This window comes from Scatophagus argus, chromosome 13 (assembly GCF_020382885.2).
Source record: "Scatophagus argus isolate fScaArg1 chromosome 13, fScaArg1.pri, whole genome shotgun sequence".
NCBI lineage: Eukaryota > Metazoa > Chordata > Actinopteri > Scatophagidae > Scatophagus > Scatophagus argus.
This window is the reverse complement of record NC_058505.1, coordinates 12,983,517-13,005,863: the sequence shown is the minus strand read 5'-3', so window position 1 is coordinate 13,005,863 and position 22,347 is coordinate 12,983,517. Positions and strand designations below refer to the sequence as shown.

Sequence of the window (22,347 nt, the reverse complement as noted above, 5' to 3'; positions counted from 1 at the left end):
AGATTACAGTAGCGCTTTTATTTTTAAAAGGATGCGTTTGGCACACTTGGCTTTTGTTCAGTTCAGCTCAGTTCAATTCAGCTCGGTTCAATTCAATTTAACTCAATAGGTTTTATTAGAGTAAAAGCTTCAAGAAACAATGTTGCTGATGCATCAAAATACAATTTGGACAGTGTGCAGTAATGGTAATATTTAAATTGTAATGTGTGCTCAACAAATATCTCATGCAGTTTACCGTGACAGCCTTGAATTTGATCAAGTCAAGAGAAGGTGTGAAAGTAAACTTACAGCAAACACTGAGCTGGTAACAGGAACAGCGAAGGAAATTGTTCTTCTTACACAAAAACATTCTCAACTTCGGCGATCAGTCACAGCTCATGCCAGCATGTGTCAACAAGGACCAAGTATGGGGTCCACACATCTGTGCAGTGGATCCATGATCACCATGAACAAGCATTTTTGACAGCCTACAGATCCACATTACCAAATGAAAATACACAGGTGTATCTTCTCCGTCCTCTTCATGTCCCTGTCATTAGTGACAGATTACTGACTTCCACTTCAGTTAATGGGATAAACTCTTGACATTTTCTCTTGGTTCACCCCAGGACGTCTGTCTCTGGCAGATACATCTTGGGATCTCCAGGGAAAGGTGAGGATGGAGGCTGGTTGAAATGGCCCATCAGGAAGATCCCGATGGTGCCAATAAAAAACACCAGTGACATGACAATAAAACAGACCCTGTCGATCACCCGGGCAACCAGGAACCACTCTTCATTCTCCTGGAATTCAGAAATATGAGAGATTACCAGTGATGCTGATTTAAACCCAAGAAAACAAGCAATTGTTAAGACACAGATCTTACGTTCTGGAAGTTGCTCTGCTGCCTTGCAGTCTCAGCGATGTGTTTGCAGGAGGCCACACACTTCTTCAGCTCTGGAGAGGCCTTTGCCAAGCTGCTACTGAGCTGCTCAGCTGTACCTCCCTCCAGCCCATCATCTGTGTACAAAACGTACACACAGGTATGCATTCAGTTACAAGGGCAAACACCCTTTCATGTGCACTCTAACACATGCACAACGTGTGCAAAGACTCACGTAGCTTCTCCAAAACTGATTTCATTAATCCATTACGTTCTTTGAGTCTGGCAAACATGAGTTCAGACCGAGCTGTTTTCATTGCATATTCCTCAGCCTTGTTGATGAGGGTCATGGAGCTGCGGCGTCGACAGGGAACCAAGAAGACGCCATCTCCGTCTTTAGCCGGAGCTTCACCATTTCCAGCTAATGAGGTGCTGTCATTGTTTGGTGTCCAGGGTCGCATCTGCATTCTCAGCAGCCGAGGCAGGATGTTTAGGAGGATCTGAAGAGGAAACGGGGTCACAGGGTGGTCTGGTGGCAAACAGACTTCACAGTATGTTCTTTCAGAGCCGCTTAATGGAAATAACAATTACAAAAGGCTTTGGTCACGCCATAGGCCCACCTTTCGGACTTTGTCTGTCATTATGTGGGTGTTTGGGGTTCTGAGGGAGACGTTGAGGACTATCACACTGTTCATCACTACCATCATGGTCACTGACATCACAAACATCAAATACCTGCAGTGAGAGGTCACATCAGAATCACATCTTTTTCAGCGCTGCTTCAAATCAAGAGTAGATGGACTGAAAACTTAGAGCGATCACACAAACTTACTTGCCAATAAGAGGCACGGCCTTCGAAGTCTCTGGAACCTTCTTAGCGATGAGTAAGAGGAAAACAGTCTGGCCCAGAAGAGTGGCAATAGACATGGTGCATTTCTGACCACCCGCTGCAAAACTCAAACCAATATTCAGTCAGGGTGGTGAGGTTTGTCTTAATGAAAACAGATACTTAATAATTATTGTAAACTGTCAGAGCCTCTGTGTCAGCAACCACATGAATCTCTGGAGAAAATAATAAAGATAAGATCTTGGAAATCCATCAGTTATTGACCTTGAATTTGAAAATTTTGGATGAGGTTGCTGTAACAGAAATCTGAAAAACCAAGTTTAGGTTTTTAGATACACAAAGCAAGGAAGAAGACCTTTGGCAGGTAAGTAGTAGACAAGGAGGCATAGGGAGGAGAAGAGCACACAAGGAGCGATGATGTTGATGATATAGAAGAGGGGCTTTCTCTGGATGATGAGGAAGAAGACCACCTCCTGGTACTCCAGCTCATCCTTAGTGTACTGACTGTTGATCACCTTCTTAGCTGGCCTGTGTTTGATGACCCACTCTCCATTTTCTAACAACAGCAAAATTAGACTAATTTCACTCCGCTTTAACTGCACATTTAGATGAACATAATTTTATTTTGAACAATAATTCAAAATTTAAATGTTGTGATACCAGTAAAAGCCTCTGGGTCAATGTCCACCCACTCCAGTGTGTGGTTATCCTCCTGTTTGAGAACCAGTTCGATTTCATTGGCGCTGTAAGTCTGGGAGCTGGACACAGGGAGAGGACATACAGCCTGTAGTCACAACAAACACCATCCATTCACTTTTACAAGACAGCACAGTGAGAAGGGACAATGACTGAAAGAAACTGGTACGAAACACAAAGACACCTGACATGCACTGAGGGTCAAGAGGACGAATTTCTAAAATGCAGATTTATAGATTTTTTTCCCCTTAATTTTGTTTCCCTTGATTAATCAACATGATTCAACAAAATATATTTTCCTCCAGCATATATCTCTGGTAGATGAGAGCTAAATCCCTGTATTAAATTTAATTATAAAATTTTAAAAAAATCTTTTAAATTTTTATTTAAATAAATGCCTGTTTAGTCTCTGTCTAAAGATGACAGTATTTGCATTTGCAGTATTATGGACAAGGGCATCTGTGGTGACATTCCTGGGAAGAATCACAAGCAACGCACAATTAATGACGCATTTTCCATCAAGCAGTAGTGTTGACAGACTTGGTCCTCAAATCACTTCTGTCTGAAGCAGCATAGCGTTTTTAGTAAGTAGGTTACTATGTAAAAGGTTATTATGGCCATCTGAAGACCGATGACTACAGATGATGAAGCTGTCAACTGACTAAAGTCACAAAGGTGACACTGTTTGGAAGTGAGGTCCAAAACCATGGACAAAACAGAGCTCTTTGGGAATGCTGCTTAAAGATAAAATACATAGCAATTCTGCTTTAAAACGTCAAGACGACAAAATGTTATGTATTTTGATGAGTTGTGTGCTTACATTATCTCAAATGTTTCAACAATAATTTAACCCAGAGGATCCATAATTTTATTCAAGGCAATAATGCTTTTCATTTGGTCAACTGTCCACGAACATCACTGCTTGAGTCATGTCAGACAGCTTCAGCTTCTTCACCAGCAATAGTGCTTGTTTAGAAATGACAACAACTCCCATGATCCCATGTATGTCTTTTAGTTTGATTTTACTGAGAGACCCTGTTATAACTGAATTTACATGCTGTGCTTTTCAATGTTTTAGCTAAAGATGTCAAATTGTTATTTTTGCTTGAATCAGCTTTTAAATTTCACCATGTGCAATCTGTGCATGACTGTAACTATAACTTCCTCCTCAGCTTGTTAAAACCCTGAATTCATCAAAACCATACTGAGGACATGACCTGGTGTGGTAGCTACAACGCTGTGAACATTTGAAGCCTTTCTCTGAGCTCAGATCCCAACAAATCTTGTCCCTACTCACCGGAAGACCATTGTGCAGTTCTGCCAGTCAAAGGGAAAGTAGTTGACTGTGATGGTACAAGCGCTGCGGTAGATGGCAGGAGGCAGCCAGTACACACAGCCATTAGGAGACACCAGTGCATTGCAGTAAAGTGCTACCTCGAACTGTCCATCCACACTGTGCACAGGTTAGAAGAGATGTACCGGTGTATTCAAACTCATACACATTGCACATACAATACATACAGTACAATACAATACATTGTAGGTACCACCATTGTAGGTATTGTACTTATTGTATTTATACATAGCACCTATCAACATTAAAGCTTGGTAAAAATATTTGGTAAATGCACCTGCAACTTGGACAAATGCTCATGCTAGGAGGAGGAGAGTAGCACCTTCTTGTGAGTATGTTAAATTTAGCTTAAATGAATGTCTAAATCAAAAGACGAGCAAATCAAAAAATGAAATTAACACACACATTAAAGCTAAACATACATTTACGAGCAATACATTATTTTCTACTTTTTCTACAGCTTTGTTACTTTAATTCAGTAAGTAACTTTCCTGGTCAGTTCATCATGTAACAGCAACACCCAGTGGACCCTGAAATATCATATGTTTCTGAAACATCTGCCCATGTGTTCCTCCAGTAAAATATAGTATAGCTGCCATACTACCACCATTGATATCTATCATTTCAACAAGAAATCCACCAAGCAAGTAACATCTGCTCAAAATCACACTTTATGGAGTCAAAGGTGAGTTAAAACCAAAGCAGGACTCTCTTGAATGAATATTGCTTTCTCTGCTTTGATACTCATAGTTGCAAGTGAGACAATGGTAATACTGACCATGGCGGAATAAGTACTCAGATGTACTCAGATAGCAATACCGCATTGTAAAAATACCACTGTCACAAGCAGTCCCACATTTTACCACTTTGAAAACTGTGAGTGTGTGAGCTGCTCACTGGCTGAGACAAAATATTGCTTTTCAGTGTGAAGGTTGTTACACTCACTTGTTCTCCAGTATTATATCTGGCAGCCAGATGCTCTTGGAGGGGACTCGTAGCTGAGAGGTGATGTTACCATACAGTGCTGACCTGGGTGGCTGGTCCCATCGGAGCCTGTAGTCACACCATTGCTAGACACCAGGGACAGTTGTCCCAATAAATCAGAAACCATTTACACTGGAAAAGGGAATGTACCACATTATAAACTCCAACATGTGAACTACTGAAACAACGTATGAAAGTGGTTTGATAAAATGCTTACTGGCTGCAAAATTCACTGACATCTATAAAGCATCAAATAACTAAATTAAGATCAAGTTTTTTAGAAAAACACTTGAACATATGTCAGGGTGATAGATAGCACCTAAAATGACAGAAGCTATTTGTGGGAAAAATTTGAGTGAGTTTTAAGATTGGCTATTGTCCCCTCAGTGAGATTTATGACATATACAGAAAGTCAAAAGGTGCAATTGGAATGTTTTGGTTTCACTTTTCATGTTGTCTATCATTATTTTACATGCAGTGATACAAATACAGCCACTGTACTGTCCCAGTGTGCAGGGACTGTTGTTACTCATACCTGGGACAGCAGTAAAATGTCTAAAATATACTTAATTAATCAATAAAATACTCGACTATGATTGGCTTTTTTCATACTACATGACAAAGAAGAGGAGAGGCTGAGAAGCTGTGGAATTATAATGCAAGAAAATTATTTACATTCTGAAATGCTTTGGGTTTGACAATTTCTTGCAAATATGTTATTTTAAAACATTGCAAAGCAGCTATAAAAGCCAGCAGATGAAGTGTGTGTATGGCTACCAGTTCTATCCAGACACTCGTTGTCAGGGCCTCCTCTTTCTCATTCTGAGGAAAAATAGTTTAAAACAACAGTTTTAACTCTCAGACCCATGCCACCACTCACAATAAACTCAAAACACCAGACTGAACTTGACACACCAGAGAGATGAGGTTGGTAAGCGTCATCTTGATGTCGACCCGAGTGACGTCTCCGCTCTTCTCCATTGGCCGGACGTTCTTATTGTAGCCCTTCATCAAATCCTTGAAAAGTTCCCCTTCAAGGTTAACTGCTGATGCTGAGAAACCACACACACACACACACACACACACACAGGTCAGGACAAGAAAACATGAAAGACTAAAACCTGCCCATCATTAAAAGTACTATTGAGCCCGTGAAGAAAGTGGTATAATGTTCCCTGTGGCTCTGGAGAGAGCTTGGCAAAGTTTACAAAAATAACCCTGAGCGTGTCATAATGACGTGAGTAGGGCTGTACTGGCTTGGGCTCGAAACACAACATTACTCTGGTCTGGACATTTGAATTGTGTCTTCGTAAACACCCTATTGATTTGCATCATGTAAGGTCCATTTTGTTTGACACTTGTCCCATGTTAGGGACTAAAAATCAGGATATCTCAGACTCTGCTTCTTCAGTTAGTACCATTATCTTTTTTATCTTCCTCTTGTGCATCCCCCAAAAATACATAAATCACTGAGGGACCCTGTTAAGATGCTACTTCTGTCATGTAATGAGAGCAAGTGGAGTACCTTTATAAATCATGATCCTTATTTAATTTCCAGTTGAGATCTTGTTGGAGTACAAACACATGAGGAATGAAAAAGAGGCATTCTCTATGTATTTCAATTTAGCATAATAACATGAAACAAAATAACAAGTTAACAAGACAAACAACAATAACAACAATAAACAAGCTGAATACCTGTGCGAGTGGCTTTTTCTGATTTGTATTAGATAGTACACACACACACACACATACACATAGTACGGCACAGCACGAATAATTTAACTATTACTCATGAGTAAAATAAAAGCACTATTGAAGCTGTGATTACTTAAAGTATGCACCCTTTTGAAGAAAATTTTTAAGTCTTTTATGTTGTACTTAATTCTCTTCATTCTGATAAATTGAGTCTACAGATTCATACCACACTAGCCCTTGAAACCCACAAGATACTGTATAATTTCTACTAAATGTGGCAGCGAATTCATTAGTCAGCGTTCCTACCTGTGGCTGAAATCATAAACACTCTTATGAAGAGTGACGGAGAGAGCTGAGGTCCAGAATCCATTAGCGTGTGCTCTGAGACAATGCTCTGATTGCTAATCTGATACACATGGACACTACTTGATGGAGCTGCTGGCACTGTGTGTGTGTGTGTGTGTGTGTGTGTGAATGCACGTGTGTGTGTCTCCCAACCAAAGTTGGAGCTCAGGCCAATGGGTGGGTTGAGGTTTACAGGAATGGTTGGGGGTTGTTGGGGGAGTTGATGATTGTTAGAGTTAAATCCAAGAGAGTATTTCCAGTACTGCATAGCCAGCTGTCACAACACACACACACACCAGGAACATGACAGGAACATAGTTTAGTCATTGTACATGGCTGCCCCCCAGTGTTAAGGTACACCATCAAAACACACACTGTACTGACATTGCATTCAGTGCACCTGGCTGTTGTCATTCAGAGGTCCATATGAGCCAAGTAACATAAATTTAGCACAGCTGCGATCTATAATAAGCTAGTTAAAAACTTTTTCCATCCGAAGTCGGGGTTAAATGTGTTGCCTACAGTAAAAGGATTACAGACAGAAAGATTAGACAATAAAGAGAAGGAGACAGCAGCTGTGCGCATGTGTGTGTGTGTCCTAAAAGAACCGTACAGCGGACAAGAGAACAGGTGATAAGTCTTGTCCGTTTACAGCAGACCCTCTGTGATGATGGACCAGGCTTTGTGGAGGTTGTGGGCACATTTTTGGCATGTCATTAATCTGTGTGTGTGAGCGTCAGAAAAATACTTTGTGCCATGGTTTGATACACTTCAAGCACACACGTAAACACATAAGCCATAGACAGGAGTTGATGTCTTTGCAGCAGAAGTATGTGTGTATGTGTTTACTCAGCTGTTAGACTCATATCACTGCATATCCATCCTTTAGCACTTGGACTTAGTTTCTTTGGTTCATTTGGGCTCATTCAGTCTATCACTGGCCAAGACTTGGAAAACACAGTGAGGAAGTAAAAAGTCAACACTTGCCTACAACACAAAAACCTTCACTTACTCAGGCTACAGTAGCTGTCTTTACTTGTAAAGCTTTGACGACACGACTGACAATTAGAGACTAAAAAGGTCGGCCTAGTACTGGGTCCAGTTACAACACCCCGTCCTGGAAATGAGGAGTGAACACAAGGAGGAGGTGGGAAGTACTGATTGCAACAGTACAGCAGCTGTTGTGTTGCTGGAAAAGCAAACCCTTTCAGAGGGTCAGAGGACTGAGGTCAAGCAGGGGTCTCAAAAGGAACCCATCAGAATCGAAAACCTGTCTTGAGTGAGAGTATGTTTGGGTTTTGGCAGAACTGCCAGACCAGCAGCAAAATACTGCAGGATTAGCAGCATTACAGTCAGCTAATTTGAATATCTTACATCAACTTCAATTTGGTGTTGTATAATTAAAGATTACAACAACATTCAACATGATATGCCAATGCCAACCCCAATTTGATAACAATTTTATTTATATTTATTTATTTTTTACAAAAATACAAATGATTTGCTCTATACAAATAAATATAGTAAGAATAAGGTAAGAATATGAATAATATATACAGTCTGTGTGCTTCACAAGAGGCTCAACCTTTGCACAAGACAATATGAATAAGTTATAATTTTGTACAGATTCATAAGTTAGACAAGGCTGCGTCTCCAACCACATACAAAAAAGATCCTGTGGCGTGATGGGTGGTTGACTGACTGATGGGTTGGACTGATACATTCATGGCTGGGTTTTCATTTAGAGCCAAAGTCAGGCTCTCAGAATGGGAAAATAAAATAATGCTTTTCACCGGAGACAGAAGAAAGTTTGTAAGGGTGTGCGTTTTATGTGCATCTCTCTCTGTCTCTGTCTCTGTCCCTTGATGAGGGGTTTCTGAGTCTCTTTACAAGCCTTTGTGTTATCATTTCTGATTTGAGTCTTCTTTTTTCTCACTTGATGTTGTGGTAAACTTAAGTCTTGAGTGCTTCCAGTGCCAATGCAATGATCCTTGGTGCACTACGGTAGAATGACTCATTCTCCAAGCCCACAAGACTGTAGAAGGTCAAAGGTCGTCCTCCTACTACAGCTCTAACACGCGCCTGGTAAAGTCCTCGATCGTTCTTAGAGCTCAGATCAACCAACACCTGAACAAAAGAAAGTAAAGCAAGAAGAGAGATAGACAGACAGAGAGAGAGAGAGAGTGAGAGAGAGAGAAAATGATTAAGACAATACAAGTTAAAAAATATTCCTTTCACCAGTGCACATTTGTTTAACTTCTAATTCTTAAAAATTCCTAATTTACCTCTTGGAAGTTCATGCGAAGGTTCTTGCTTGGGATGTTTAAAACCCATTTGTAAGAGTCTCTGACTTGGCTGACTTGCTGTGAGGACTCTCTCACGCCAGGACAAACTACAGGAGCAAACAAAACATAATGTAAGAAATAACAAGGACTCATGACCAAATATTTCACCAAGGTTTGTGAGGTGTAGCACCTACTTTTCCCACTGGTCCCTGGTATCTGCCTCTTGTGAAGAAGGCTCCTGTATTTTCTGTGAAGACTTAAAGTCTTTCCAGCATGCACAGCTTGTCTGGGGTCAGCGGTTGTCTCAGTGTGAGTGTCCTCAGTGACCGACGGCACTGGAAACAGCAGCGTGGAAGATTTGGATTCTGTTCTGTCTCCTTTCTCAACAAAAGTAAAATCCTCCGACGTGGTGCTCCATTTTATGTCGGCAGAAGTTTCACTTTGTGGTGCATCTTCTGTCACAATTTGATCTTGTGTCCTTAATTTCTGAATTTCATTCATCAGGGCTGATAGAAGTGACCAAGGCTCGTGGGAAGAGGAAGACGGGTCAGTGTGGACTGGTGCTCCAGTGGATGTTGGGAAAGGGGGATTTTCAGACGACTCCTGGAGGTTGACATTGTCCAAATGCAAGATGGGAGGAGCAGCTCTGAAGTCCAATTTGGAGCGCAGAGCTGAGATAACAGATTGAAATTCTCCTTCTAACTGATGTACTGAGGAGTCCTCTGCCTGGAGGTGACATGTAAAAATAGGGCTGGATATTAAGCTTTAGCTTCAAATAAATCCACATAAAAACAAAACAAATTTACATAACTGATCACCTTTCAAAGTAGTTTTGAATATACAAATTTCGCACTGTCATGTGATATAACTTTATGCAAATGCAACCATGTTTGGACAGTTCAGAAATATCACAAACAATCTACCTGTAAGAAAAAGTTGTCGTCCAGCCCTTTTGGTTTGGAGGTTTCTGTGGCTGTGTCAACGTGTCGTTTGTCTAGGTCCTCAGCCATGTTCCTCAGGTATTTCTCCCAGTCATCCACTGAGGGTCCCACTTCTCTGAATATGGCTGGGGGAACTGGAGAAGCACCCTGCTCTGTTGGCACCACACCTCCACCTAACTTTTCTGCAAGTTATAAAACACCTGTTACATTAGTGACCAACAATGCAATTTCTTAATGTGCCAATGTGCTGAGAATGAAGGTTTCGTTACAGAACACTGCATCAGTGTTTGCGTAATTATCTGTAAGTTATCTATACATTTAAAGCTTACACAGAAAATAATAACATAATCTGTCAATCATATACCTTCAATCTGCGTGAGACCATGGCTGAGGCCCAGATCCCTCCTCTCTCTGATGTGAGTGAAAGCAGTGCTGTAGATGTGCTCCACCAGTTGAGGCAGAGTCTGGGTGAAGAAGGTCAAGTCTACTTTGTCCCTGATATAGTCCTCAGCCCTCTGGAGCAAGTCCAACAGGGTCTGCAGGAACGAACGCAACTCTAGACGGCAGAGAGTGGGCAAGAGATCAGAAACAACAAAACCTCAAAGAAACATCAAGAGCATGTTTAGTTTTTGTTCTACGTTTATCGATGTTTTGGATAAGAGTACTCACGACATTTCTTGAAGCGGGTGAGACACTTGTCCTCAGCCATTTGGCTGCAAGCGCTGGCGGACTGACCAGGGGGGCAGGTCAGAGTGTAGAAGCGACAGAGAGAGCTGAACTCCGACTTCTGTTCTTCTTCTGTCATTTCTGTTGTTTTTAGAAGCTCTGGACATGTTGGCTCCCTACTTCCAAATGATTCTAAAACAGATAAACAGTACTTTATAATTTACATGTATGTCCACATACTTGAGCTTTCGTGGTGTTTAATCGTTGCTTTAAACTCACTTTGTATCTCAGCCTGAATCCAGTCAGAGAAAGCAGACACCCGTGTGTAGACTCCAGGCTTGCCCTTCTCCCCACAGCCATCTCCCCAGGAGGTAATCCCGTGGAGCTGGAACCGACCCGATATTCGGTCCTGGTAGATAAGGGGGCCTCCAGAATCTCCCTACAGATGACAGAAAATCCCAACAAAATTGAATAAAGCTAAAGTTTTTCAGAAAATGGCTAAGTTGCTAAAAGTATTTGGGAAAAAGAGCTTTTACAGTGAAATAAAGGTACTGTATGCCACTTCAGTGAGTGAAGACAATTCCCACCTGACAGGAGTCTATCCCTCCAGAAAGATAGCCAGCACAAAGCATAGTATTGGTGACCAGCTCTTTGCCAAGGGCACTCTTACAAGTGCTCTGGGGCAGCAGGGGCACCTTGGCCTCCATGACCACATCAGCAGATGGGCCATCTGTAGTGAAGAATACACACAGAAATGCATGAGATTATATGATGAGTATTGATAGCTTTAGACAAATGTACTAACTTCTCTCAAAATGAAAACAAACGGCATGCTCTCTAGCAGAAAATGAAGCTAAAATACCTCTAAAGCGAAAATTCATGTCAATTATCTCCCACTCACCCTCATAGAGGGAGCCCCAGCCTGCCACCAGGCATGGACTGCCAGTAGGGGGCTCCATGCCAGAGGGGAGACACACTGGAGTTACATGGTTGGACAGGACCACTGGGGATGTGAGCTCCACCAGCGCTATATCGTTGTTGAATGTCTTTGGGTTGAACTATAGGAAAAGAAGAAAGTTTAACTGAATGAATGACACACACACACACACACACACACACACACACACACACACACACACGTACACTTTGGTTTGTTACCTTAGGATGAGGGATGATTCGGTTCACTTTAAGAAGCTGCTCATCAGGATCGGTCTTAGTGATGTCAAACTCCCCCACCACGGCTGTCCAGTAACTCTCACTACGACTGCTGCAGAGGTCAGAACAACAAGAGAAACTGGGAGTGAGACTGAAAAAAATGCTGAAGATCTTACTGTTGTAGTCGCAGAAAACAGAGATGCACACTCACCCAGCAAAACAATGAGCAGCAGTGACCACCCACGAGCTGTCCACCAGGACTCCTCCGCACATCAGACCACCGTCAAGCTGGAGGTTGACGAGCCAGGGCCAGCTGCCTGGAGGAGCAGGAGAGCCACCAACAATGCGGGAGCGAGGCTGTGTGATGTTCTGCATTGAGGATGACCTTTGACCACACACTGCTGCTGGGACAGTGAAACACTGATGGTCAAAACAAGCAGCCTCATGCCTTTTCACGGACTTCACTGGCAGAAACTGAATCCGTGTGAATGCACAAATATTTCTTCACGATCACTTGTATCCCTCACCCTGTGCATGTGTTTGTGTGGCAGGTTCTAGGTTCTGCATTGTGTTAAGTAGGCTGCACTGGAGGACACGGGCACTGCAACTCTCGCCCATGATCCTTATGCAGCTCTCCTTGTCCAGTTCACCAGGTGGGCAGCGATGCTGATAGTACGCACAGGCCTGGCTCAGAGCCCAACTCCTCTCAGTTTCATCTTGAAGCTTCTGGGCTTTACTGATGACATCACAACTGGGCTCTGATAAGGCACTGGCCGGAGACGCTGCCGGGCGAGAAGATGTGACGGTTATGGATGTACTAAGAAAGTGTTCGTTAGTAATAAAAGACAGTATGACTCAAAGTGTTTAAAAATGAAAAGGGCAAGAAAAGAAATATTCTACTTACAGCAGGAGCCAGTCAGCTGTCCACAATCCTGAAACAAACAGGGCGCACAACCACGGCAGCCTGCTTCTGCCCGACTCCTCTCAGATGATGCACGTTCGAGGGCAGACAGGGCACTAGTCATAGCTGCCTCTAGAACCACAGTGCCACGATCAGATAGAGCTGCAGGACACAACGGGAAGAAAGAGAAAAAAGAACAGAAAATTAGAATTATTTAAAAATGCATTAATATGTGAGACAGGCTAGAGAAGAGGAGATATGCTGAAACACACACAAGAGCACATCAGTGATATGCAGACATGCTGTTTCAATGTTTACCTGGAAATTGCAGCATAACAGCAAAGATGGGTTTGAGGTAATGTCTCCATGACAACTGTCCTGGTTACAACCACATTGGATGATTTAAGGCAATTCCTATTTTAAAATGAAATTGTTTGTGTATGAAATAAATATTAGTGGTGGCCTCAAATAATTGCATGTGGGCTGAGCTCCAGTGCAAACTGACTGATTCTACTTTTTAGTGTGTTAGATTTTTGATGAATACATGCACATTTACTGAATTCTGACAAACTTACCAGAATTTTGAAAGAAAAAAAATGTTGCAACAAGCAAATAAGAAGGACAACTAGGACCTTATATGGAGGACTGCCATTTGCTGTGGGAAAACTATGTGTGTATGTGAGCATTAGCATGAACTAGTGCAGCTTTCTGGTATGTGTGAGAGTATCCCCTTTTTCTCATGCTGCTCTTTGAGCTCATTGGCAGCGTGTTAGGGAAGCTAGCTCACGCTCAGTGCGCTGGTGAGGCTTCTGCAGACACACATCAATCGGGCCGCCGACCCAGCAGCCCCCCTCTGTGCCGCACCACATCAGAAGGCTAGGCCACTGACAACAACAATGCTGATTGAAGACTTAATTAGAAGGCCAGGGCTGAGCTGGCAGAGGCTGGCGGGCAGGAATAGGCCGTAGGGGCATGGGCTGGCAGCCCCAGGGCGGCTGGGACCTCAAGTTCCTTGTTTTAAACACTCCAAACACACACTGCTGTCACCAGCCGTTTGTATGAAGGCTCTGCTGTACTCAGGATTTCAGCTAGAGAGGGCCAGAGGTCCCACACCACTGTGCTCTGCTGCAGGATTTAAACACTACAGTAGCTCCCTGAGAAGAATTCCTAATAAAGTGCAAAAATTACACAAATGTAGGCTTTAGGGGACAAAACCATGCAAACGATAATATTTCTACTCCTCACTGTTTAGAATTGCACTGTGTAATAAAATGCTGTATTTTGTCTATGAAGGTTAGACACCTGTTGCTCACCAGTGAAACACTAAAGCATACTGCAATCACCCAACTTTAACAACTAGCTAGGCGCAATGCAAAACTAAAAAAGAAATTCTAGGATTTGTATGTCATGTCAACTGTTACAATATATGACACTCTCAAATGTAAGCTATCTCGTCAGGACATAATATCATATATACTGTCATGTGTAGATGTATTACCTGCTTAATGCCTAGAGAGAAATTAAGGCTTTAGAAATATCACAGCATCATTGGTTTTGGTTTGCAGGTTTCTTACTATGAGTCGTTAAATAACAATAATAAATAATAAAATAACTTGAAGTTGAACTTGAAGAACTGTATATTTCTGTAAGTAATTTTCAGTCGGTTTGCGCCACTCCTGAGAGATGCTCATGCTTAAAATGCAGTAATCAGATTTCCAAACTATAGCCGCTGACAGGTACTGCTATCACTACACTTCAAGTACATTCAGAAACAATAATAACAATAATAATAAACTATTGCATGTTTATAAAAATTACCTTTGAGCGCACTCTGTGGCATCCTGTAGACCTCTCGACCTGTCGGGGCTCCCAGCAAGCAGTTGAGTCCCATAAGCAGCAGTGATATCAGCAACAGCATGGTGTCAGAGCATCAGACCTCCAACCCACAGTGACAACAAGCAGCCAGGCAGGAGCCACGCGGAACGAGCAAACAGGACGCAGAGGTGCTGGAGATGACGGCAGCCTGTGGTGTTTCCAGGTCCCTATTGTCTGGTTGCTCTCTGCAATTGCTAACTGTCTCCCTCCTCCTGACTCTTTGGGCTCTCTCCCACACTGTGGTGCAGGGCATCTGTCTGTAAGTTTACTTAGAGGAACAATAGGTGCCTGGACTAGTCCTTGGTATATATAGAGTCCCCAGTGGAACACCAGTAAGAGGTGGGGGGGGTAGGACAGAGAGAGAGAGAGAGAGGGAGAGAGAGAGAGAGAGAGAGAGAGAGAGAGAGAGAGAGAGAGAGGAGGAGGAGGAGGAGGGAGAAATGCTCCCATGGCCAATACACAAACAGATGAATTCATTAAGACTGTGACAGCAAATCGGGTGCAACTTGCCAAAGCTGGACATTACAAAGAGGTTTGGTTCTATGAAAGGAGACAGAGGGAGGGAGAGAGATGCAGATAGGGAGGGAGTAAAACAGGAAGGCAGAGTGATTGGCTGGGGAGCAGGGAAGGGGGTGTTGTTTGAATTAATTAATGTGAGAGGAAGAGGGAGAAAGTTATGCAGATAAGGATATGGGCTGATGTGGAGAAGAGGGATGCAGAGTGAGAGAGGGATGTGGATGAGCATCTGAACCAAAGAGTCAGAGTGTGAGGTAGGTGGAGGGAGGTTGAGTGTGAGGGTTGAGTGTGAGAGTTGAGTGTGAGAGAGCGAGAGAGAGGGAAATGTCTGCCATTCTGCACGCCCCTCAAAGAGGGCATTGTCCCCGGCGTCCCTCTGAGGATACCCACTTCAAAGCCATCACTTGGCCGCCGCCTCCATTGATCACTTACAGTCTTTTATCTCCCCCATTAAAATATTGTCAGTTCACATCACTTTTGTCTTTCTCTGCTGAACTCTCCTTTTGTTACATAAAGATACAGTAAAAAAAAAAACCCATCATGGACATGGTGTATTTTTAAAGTCTGGTAAAATCATTGAATAAACAAAACATTTTTTTTTATGGATTCCTTTTCAACTTTTTGCACGTGATGTTGCTGAAACAAAATTAAAATTGACATACTGGCTTTTAGACAAACACGTTTTGTGTCTTGTCATCACAGAGATAACATGTCAAAATCCTTAGATCTAAAAGTTACTGTAGCTTTTCACCTGAAAGATTTACATCTAAAACAATGACACTGCGTGGGATACAACTGGCTCCATAAAAACAATCTGGAAAGCAATATGTCCTGTTTGATTAAAGTTGAATGTAACTACAACTTAACTTAAATCTCTTACTTATTTCACCACATACCTTTTATGTATGAGGACAAATCGAGTTTAAGGAGGATAAACAAAGTAAAACTTTACATTTTAAAACCTTCAGCCAAGAAATATAAATGTGAATTCAAGGTGCTTTTCTGCATGAAGAATTGAGCTTTTTTTACTCAGTACAGTCATTGTGTGAACTGAAGACACTGGCTACTGTGACTGTAACCTGTATTTTAAAATAAGAAAAAAAAAGAAAATGAGTTCTTCTAAACATACTAATTAAACAGAAACAGATCTCCTTATATGTAATCTGTCAATGACAGACACAGCATCTGCACAAAAAGACTTTTCTCTTGCACAATACTGAAGAGTTAAAGTATACCACTGCACTGGACAGTAGAAATGTCTGCAGAACTGATAACAACTGATAATGGAAACAAAATGGTCTGTACATTTGCAGGCAACAGACAGAGGTATGGTCACAGTCTACGTGGGCACAGAAAGAAGTCTGTGCTGACCAGTAACCCAAATGAGAAGCACAAATTGGAGTCAACTTCGAGCCAACTAACTGGGCTCAAAGATAAAAAGAGCGGCAGACGAATCTAGCGGGGCATTATCAAAGAGAGCCGTCCACTGCTGCCACAAGCCAGCACTGACGGCAGACTTCACACTGATAACAACATACAGTACGTGTTAGAGAGTGTGTGACTGTGTGTATGTTTTGGTCAAGGATTGTGTAGCCAAAGCTGGTGAATTCAAATGTCTTGATGGTGATGAAAAAGGTAAGCAATAGTACACATGCACCCATGAGAAGCAAAAACAGCCTTCAGAGACAAAATGAAGAGAATAAGCAGAGTTAGACATAAAGGAAACATTGCATTTCTTTCTTTCCATGCTTGGCTTTCAGACATTTGTTAGTGTGTGTGTATGTTGTGTGCATTGTGCCCCAGCCCCCTCAATGCACCCATGCAGCACAATAGCCCTGAGATCTGAGAGCAGCCTCAGGCAGAGCGGAGAGGGAACGGCATGGGACAAGCGGGCGGCACTCTTTCATTCCTTCCCTCAATCCATTTTGCTTTGATGTCCTTTGATTAATTTGCCTTCTGTTCACTCCTCCTTCATCTATCTACAAAGCATGGAGCGCTCTGCCTCTCTTTTCTCCTCCGCCTGCCTGTTTCTCTCACTACAAACGGTGATGTTCTACCTTATCTACTTTCCTCCAATGGTGGCTACAATTAATTACTGCTAGTCGAAAGATTGTGGGCGCCTTATATTTTAGCATTTCTGCTTCCACTTAATCAATACAACTGTAAATCTATTTAAATAGAATCAGAATAGCATACCTTTGCTCTTTAATTAATGGGACATTTTAGGAGTTTTTCTTTAGCTGAGTTTGCCACTGCACCATTTTTAATACAGAGCTAATTCATGTACATCATGCACCTGTGAAAATTGTTTATGACTTAACAACCTCAGGCCAAAATAATTTTCTGATCTGTTTATTGAATATTAACTTCAGCAGGACTCTTTGATCGCATGGAAACTATGAACTGGGGGTGAAGCTGTTTTAACCTAAAATCAGCTTCCTGATAATCTGAAATGTGCTCTAACTTTAGCATGTTTTAAATTTAAATTAAAAACTCAGTTGTTTCACTTTTGTGCTTTTGATTGATGAATTCCTCTACCACATTTCTTTTACAGAATCTGGGACATATTATCCCTGCCTTGTAACTGTATTTCTGGTCTTTTATCTTACAAAATAGATGTACATATATTTCTACATAAATACATATATTTATGTTCCATCCTATTCTGTTAAATTGATTTCATTTATTGTGTTATGTTTAATGTTGTTCAAATCCATTGATTTACCTTATGTAAAGCACTTTAAAATGCCCTTGTTTGAAAGGTTTAAAAGTATTGGGACACCTGACCATTACATTCACAGGGACATTAATAACATTGCATTCAAAGAAACAGACAGTTTTGCAGCTATAACAGCTTCCACTCCAGTGGAAGGCTTTCCACAGGATTTTGAAGTGTTTCTATGGGAATTTTTGCCCATTCATGCTGTAGAAGATTTGTGAGTTCAGGCACTGATGTTAAACGAAAAGGTCATCCCTAAGGTGTTCGATGGGGTTGAGGTCAGGACGAGCCAGTTCAAGTTCTTCCACACTAAACTCACCCAACCATGTTTTATGGACCTTGCTGTGCGCACTAGGACATAGTCATGATGAAATAGAAAACAGCCTCCCTCAAACTGTTTCCTTAAAGTTGGAACTTTAAGGAAACAGTTGTCTGGAGGCCCAAGGCGGACCTACACAATATAACCAAAATATTGAGACACCTGACCATCACACCCACAGGGGCTTTAATTTATTTATGCAGTAGAGCATTTGTGAGGTAAGGTGCTGATGTTGGACAAAAAGACTTGCAATCTCCGTTCCAGTTCATCCCAAAGGTGTTGAATGAGGTTGAGGTCAGGGCTCTGTAAGTGCCAGTCCAATTCTTCCCCACCAAACACATGCAACCATGTCTTCATGGACAGTCATGTTGGAATAGAAAAAGGCCTTCCCCAAACTGTTGCCACAAAGCTGGAAGCATAGCATTGCCCAAAATGTCTTGGTATGCTGAAGCGGAGATTTTCCTTCACTGGAAGTGAGGAGCCAAGCATAAGTCTGACAAACAGCCCCATACCACACCTGAATTCAAGAATAAAGAGGTTTGTCCAAATACTTTTGTCTATATCATGTACATAATGTTTCTGAAAACTGAAAAGTCACATGACACCAGCTGTGAGAAAGACAGTATATGGGAGATTTCACTCTGATTTGAATTTCACTGTGTTGTGTAAAATGAAAAAGATGTGCCATTTTTAGGGTTCATACATTTACAATTACAGCTGCATTGCATGGCTAACTGAAACACAAACTGTTGTCTAAGGATAGTGCATAGATTAACAGCCTCAATTTCAGATTAAGCTGGCAGCCATCCCAACCCGTGGGAGGACTTTAAAAATCCAGTGACGAATGATACTGAGGGTGATTTTGTTTTTCAGGCCCAGTTGATGGCGGTCCTCTAGTTTTAATAAGCAGCTCAGTTACATATTTTTCTCTCAGTTTAACAATCGAGTATTTCTTAGGAGAATAAGATTTTACATGCGAAAGATATTCATATGACAACTCTGCTTGTGTTTGAAACAGCAGTGATTGGACTACTTGGGCGGCAGAAATTCATGTGAATGCACAATCATTTGTTGAACCATCTAGAACAGATTTGTTGCAAGTACACAAACTCATCACTGGCTGGCTGCTTGAGCAGGTTATATAAAGAAAACACACAATGCTCAGCACAAAATCACACCACAATGAGAACCTTAACAACAATCGTGTTGAATAACACCCAGGTATTGTGTTCAGTTATGAAACCATTTTTCCCATTGTCTCAGGCAGAAAACAATTGAAATCTAGGTCAGTGGGGTACGCAAAAGAGAAGAGGGTCCCAACATTTCCACACAGACAGACACTTGAACCCCCTGACAATAGTCAAGCAGAAGCAGTTCGTCTGCACAGGCCTGTATTGGGTCATTGTTAGACATGTTGTTAATTAGATCTATTATGACCTCAACAATCGCATTAACTGCCATTAAATACACATTACCCACCAACTGTTCAATAATGAAATACCCACTTTACCCAAATGGAGTAATAATGATAATTTGGTTGATCAAGTTTATAATAATCATAGTAATGATAATGATTTATCTACCCGATCTTTTTATCTTGTCATACAATGTTATATTTTTTTTTTGGATAAAATCACTCAATAGTAGCCTGAAGAAATGAAAGTTATATTTTATAACCGAATTAAACTCAAATTTGAGAGTTGAAATTTGGCTAGTCAATGTTTAAACATGACTAAAAGAAGAGTCCTCTGTCTCCTCAGCCCAGCAATAACATGGGGTGATCCTCCCTCCCAGAATAATACTTTGCAGCTCAGTGATACGACACACTGTAACTTTGAGCTATGTTTGAGGGGTGAAAACCTGCACTTTAACCCAAATTGGCAACATCCTGTTCTGTTATTTTGTTCTTTCACACTCTATTTGATAGATTTAATAGAACTACTCTCTACATATGGATCTTAGCCACAGGGAAGCCACACAAAAATGTGTTTCTCTGTGTGCTGTAGCACATTAGAATCTCATGTTGAACTTGTCCACGCTGCCCACCTGCTGGTAGTTAAAACACAATTTCACAGTCTTGGCACCTAAAGCTACAACTAACAGAAAGAGAATGAGAATTGCTTAAAAAATGCATACCATTCTGTAATCCAGTGGATTTCCTCTGATCTCCTTAGTGTCTCTGCTTCAAAAGTATGACCTTCAGCTTCCAAACACTGACCAGTTGTCCATTAGGAATAGTGAATATGGGACAGCATGAGGATGGAAAATTTGTAAGTTAAGCAGCATAAAGAAAACATTAAGTGTGAAAACTGGGAACAAAACTTATTAAAAATATTGTTTATGTCTTAATCAATTGGTATAACAGAAAAAATAACATAAAAATGTTGTAAGTCTGGTAACTGCAGATTGCAAGAGAGATTGCAGATTGCACAGAGTAGATGAAAATCACCCTCTTCTTGGTGTGTGCCATAGACAAAAGTAAAACCACCAGTTAAATATACATTACATTGTCAAAAGTATTCAGACACACCTCTTCATGGGTCTGTTTTTGGGCTTGGTCCCTTTCTTTCAGTGAAGGGAAATCTTAATGCTTCAGCATAACAAGACATTTTGGACAATGCTATGCTTCCAGCTTTGTGGCAACTGTTTGGGGAAGGTCTTTTTCTATTCCAACATGACTGTCCATGAAGACATGCTTGCATGTGTTTGGTGGGAAAGAATTGGACTGGCCCGTACAGAGGCCTGATCTCAACCTCATTCAACACCTTTGGGATGAACTGGAACGGAGATTGCAAGTCTTTTTGTCCAACATCAGCACCTTACCTCATAAATGCTCTACTGCATAAATAAATTAAAGCCCCTGTGGGTGTGACGGTCAGGTGTCTCAATATTTTGGTTATATTGTGTAGGTCTGCCTTGGGCCTCCAGACAACTGAGAAGGCAAAAAACACTATATTAAGTGCTTCCAGTTCACTACTCGCATGCTACAGCTGATTTGAAAAGGCTGACATCTAGTGTTACAATATTGAAACTTCTTCTCATATAACTGTAGTGCAGTAAAGTAGTCATCCTCCTCTGTTCTACATAATCTGACCTTACATTACTGGCTCTTGAAGGCATGGATGTTAAATAGGAAAAACATTGACAGGGTTTTGATGACAATTTGCTTCCTTTGGCAAGCACCATGATATGCTGAAGCACTTAAACCTGACTGCTCTGCCTCTGATCCATCAATGATGCCTTCATTAGCTCCTTATACTGCTTACACCTGAATAACCTGAATAACATTAAAATGAACTTCACCCCCCAAAATGTGACACCAGAACCTGATGACACGAATTCACAAAAGTGTCCTCTCAACTGGACTATTCATAAGTTAGTCACTAGAGTATATTTTTTAAAGTTCACATTTCATTAGAGATGTTATTTAAAATGGTGAAGATTGATGGGATTGACTTATGTGAAATTGTTAGAATGGAAAATCTCTAGTGGGTTAACAGAAAAGGATGATAATGTAAACTACGGTAGTACAGTCATTATTAAAGATCCTAATTTTCTGTAACATTAATAGAAAATAGAAAAAGGCCACATGGAGGCAGTACAGAGACACACATTGTATATACTGATACTACACACACACACACACACGCACAGAGAGAGAGAGAGAGAGAGAGAGAGAGGGATATTCCACTATTCTGACTGCTCTTCTGATCAAACACACACATGCCTGTAAGCCCTCTGCCAAACAATGATGAACACATTAAATAAAACAAGCAATCTTGTGTTTGTGTCCTTACTGGCCCCTTTTATGAGTTTTATGAGCAACAATTACAGGCTAGCCTACTTTATCTGTTTATCCTGTGGCACACTAAAATCTAAGTAATGTGCCCCTCCACCATAAAAAGCATTCATTCATTTCCTATGTATAGCCAAATTAAATGAGATATAGCAATAACACTGTACATGGATTATTCATGTTGTTCATTGTTCAGAAGGAAAGAGAAACACAAGGAAAGTCCTTTCCGCTTTCACAAATTATTACAAGCACAATAAAACTGTCTCAAAATGCTAACTCATGTATTAATTCATTGTCTTTTTTTTTTTTTTTTTATGTTTTGTTATTCCAAACACTGGTTTGTAATAAGGACTATATATGAAATGAATTATAATAATTACTTAAGAAG

The 22,347-nt window shown here is 41.2% G+C and overlaps 2 protein-coding genes across 3 annotated transcripts; both read right to left on the bottom strand.

Annotated features, from left to right (window-relative positions):
• Positions 1-91: 91 nt before the first annotated feature.
• Positions 92-6,903, bottom strand: chrng (cholinergic receptor, nicotinic, gamma). Of its 2 annotated transcripts, XM_046408167.1 has the most exons (12): positions 6,748-6,902; positions 5,659-5,795; positions 5,521-5,565; positions 4,705-4,829; positions 3,703-3,858; positions 2,370-2,467; positions 2,065-2,265; positions 1,695-1,809; positions 1,483-1,597; positions 1,098-1,362; positions 866-999; positions 92-782 (listed from the first exon to the last, which is right to left on the bottom strand). In XM_046408167.1, the coding sequence occupies exons 1-12, from the start codon at positions 6,809-6,811 to the stop codon at positions 600-602; spliced, it is 1,638 nt and encodes a 545-aa protein (XP_046264123.1). In that variant the 5' UTR covers positions 6,812-6,902; the 3' UTR covers positions 92-599. The 2 variants fall into 2 exon arrangements, with proteins under 2 accessions (XP_046264123.1, XP_046264124.1); XM_046408168.1 differs by lacking the exon at positions 3,703-3,858 and having other exon boundaries at positions 6,748-6,903.
• Positions 6,904-8,295: 1,392 nt separating this feature from the next.
• prss56 (serine protease 56) lies at positions 8,296-12,890 on the bottom strand. The gene is made up of 13 exons (XM_046408856.1): positions 12,738-12,890; positions 12,361-12,615; positions 12,045-12,234; positions 11,837-11,945; positions 11,580-11,736; positions 11,266-11,408; positions 10,958-11,117; positions 10,682-10,870; positions 10,377-10,568; positions 9,995-10,194; positions 9,266-9,797; positions 9,072-9,178; positions 8,296-8,913 (listed from the first exon to the last, which is right to left on the bottom strand). The coding sequence occupies exons 1-13, from the start codon at positions 12,856-12,858 to the stop codon at positions 8,740-8,742; spliced, it is 2,529 nt and encodes an 842-aa protein (XP_046264812.1). The 5' UTR covers positions 12,859-12,890; the 3' UTR covers positions 8,296-8,739.
• Positions 12,891-22,347: the final 9,457 nt, after the last annotated feature.

What these genes read in the sequence shown, in the direction of transcription:
- chrng (XM_046408167.1), bottom strand. Translation starts at nt 6,811, where the DNA reads ATGGATTCTGGACCTCAGCTCTCTCCGTCACTCTTCATAAGAGTGTTT. An exon ending in GTTTATGATTTCAGCCACAG is followed by an intron (nt 5,796 to 6,747) that starts GTAGGAACGCTG and finishes GTGGTTTCTCAG; the next exon opens with CATCAGCAGTTAACCTTGAA. An exon ending in TTACCAACCTCATCTCTCTG is followed by an intron (nt 5,566 to 5,658) that starts GTGTGTCAAGTT and finishes ATTTTTCCTCAG; the next exon opens with AATGAGAAAGAGGAGGCCCT.
- prss56 (XM_046408856.1), bottom strand. Translation starts at nt 12,858, where the DNA reads ATGACTAGTGCCCTGTCTGCCCTCGAACGTGCATCATCTGAGAGGAGT. An exon ending in GAATCATCCCTCATCCTAAG is followed by an intron (nt 11,737 to 11,836) that starts GTAACAAACCAA and finishes CTTTTCCTATAG; the next exon opens with TTCAACCCAAAGACATTCAA. An exon ending in CACCCGCTTCAAGAAATGTC is followed by an intron (nt 10,569 to 10,681) that starts GTGAGTACTCTT and finishes TCTGCCGTCTAG; the next exon opens with AGTTGCGTTCGTTCCTGCAG.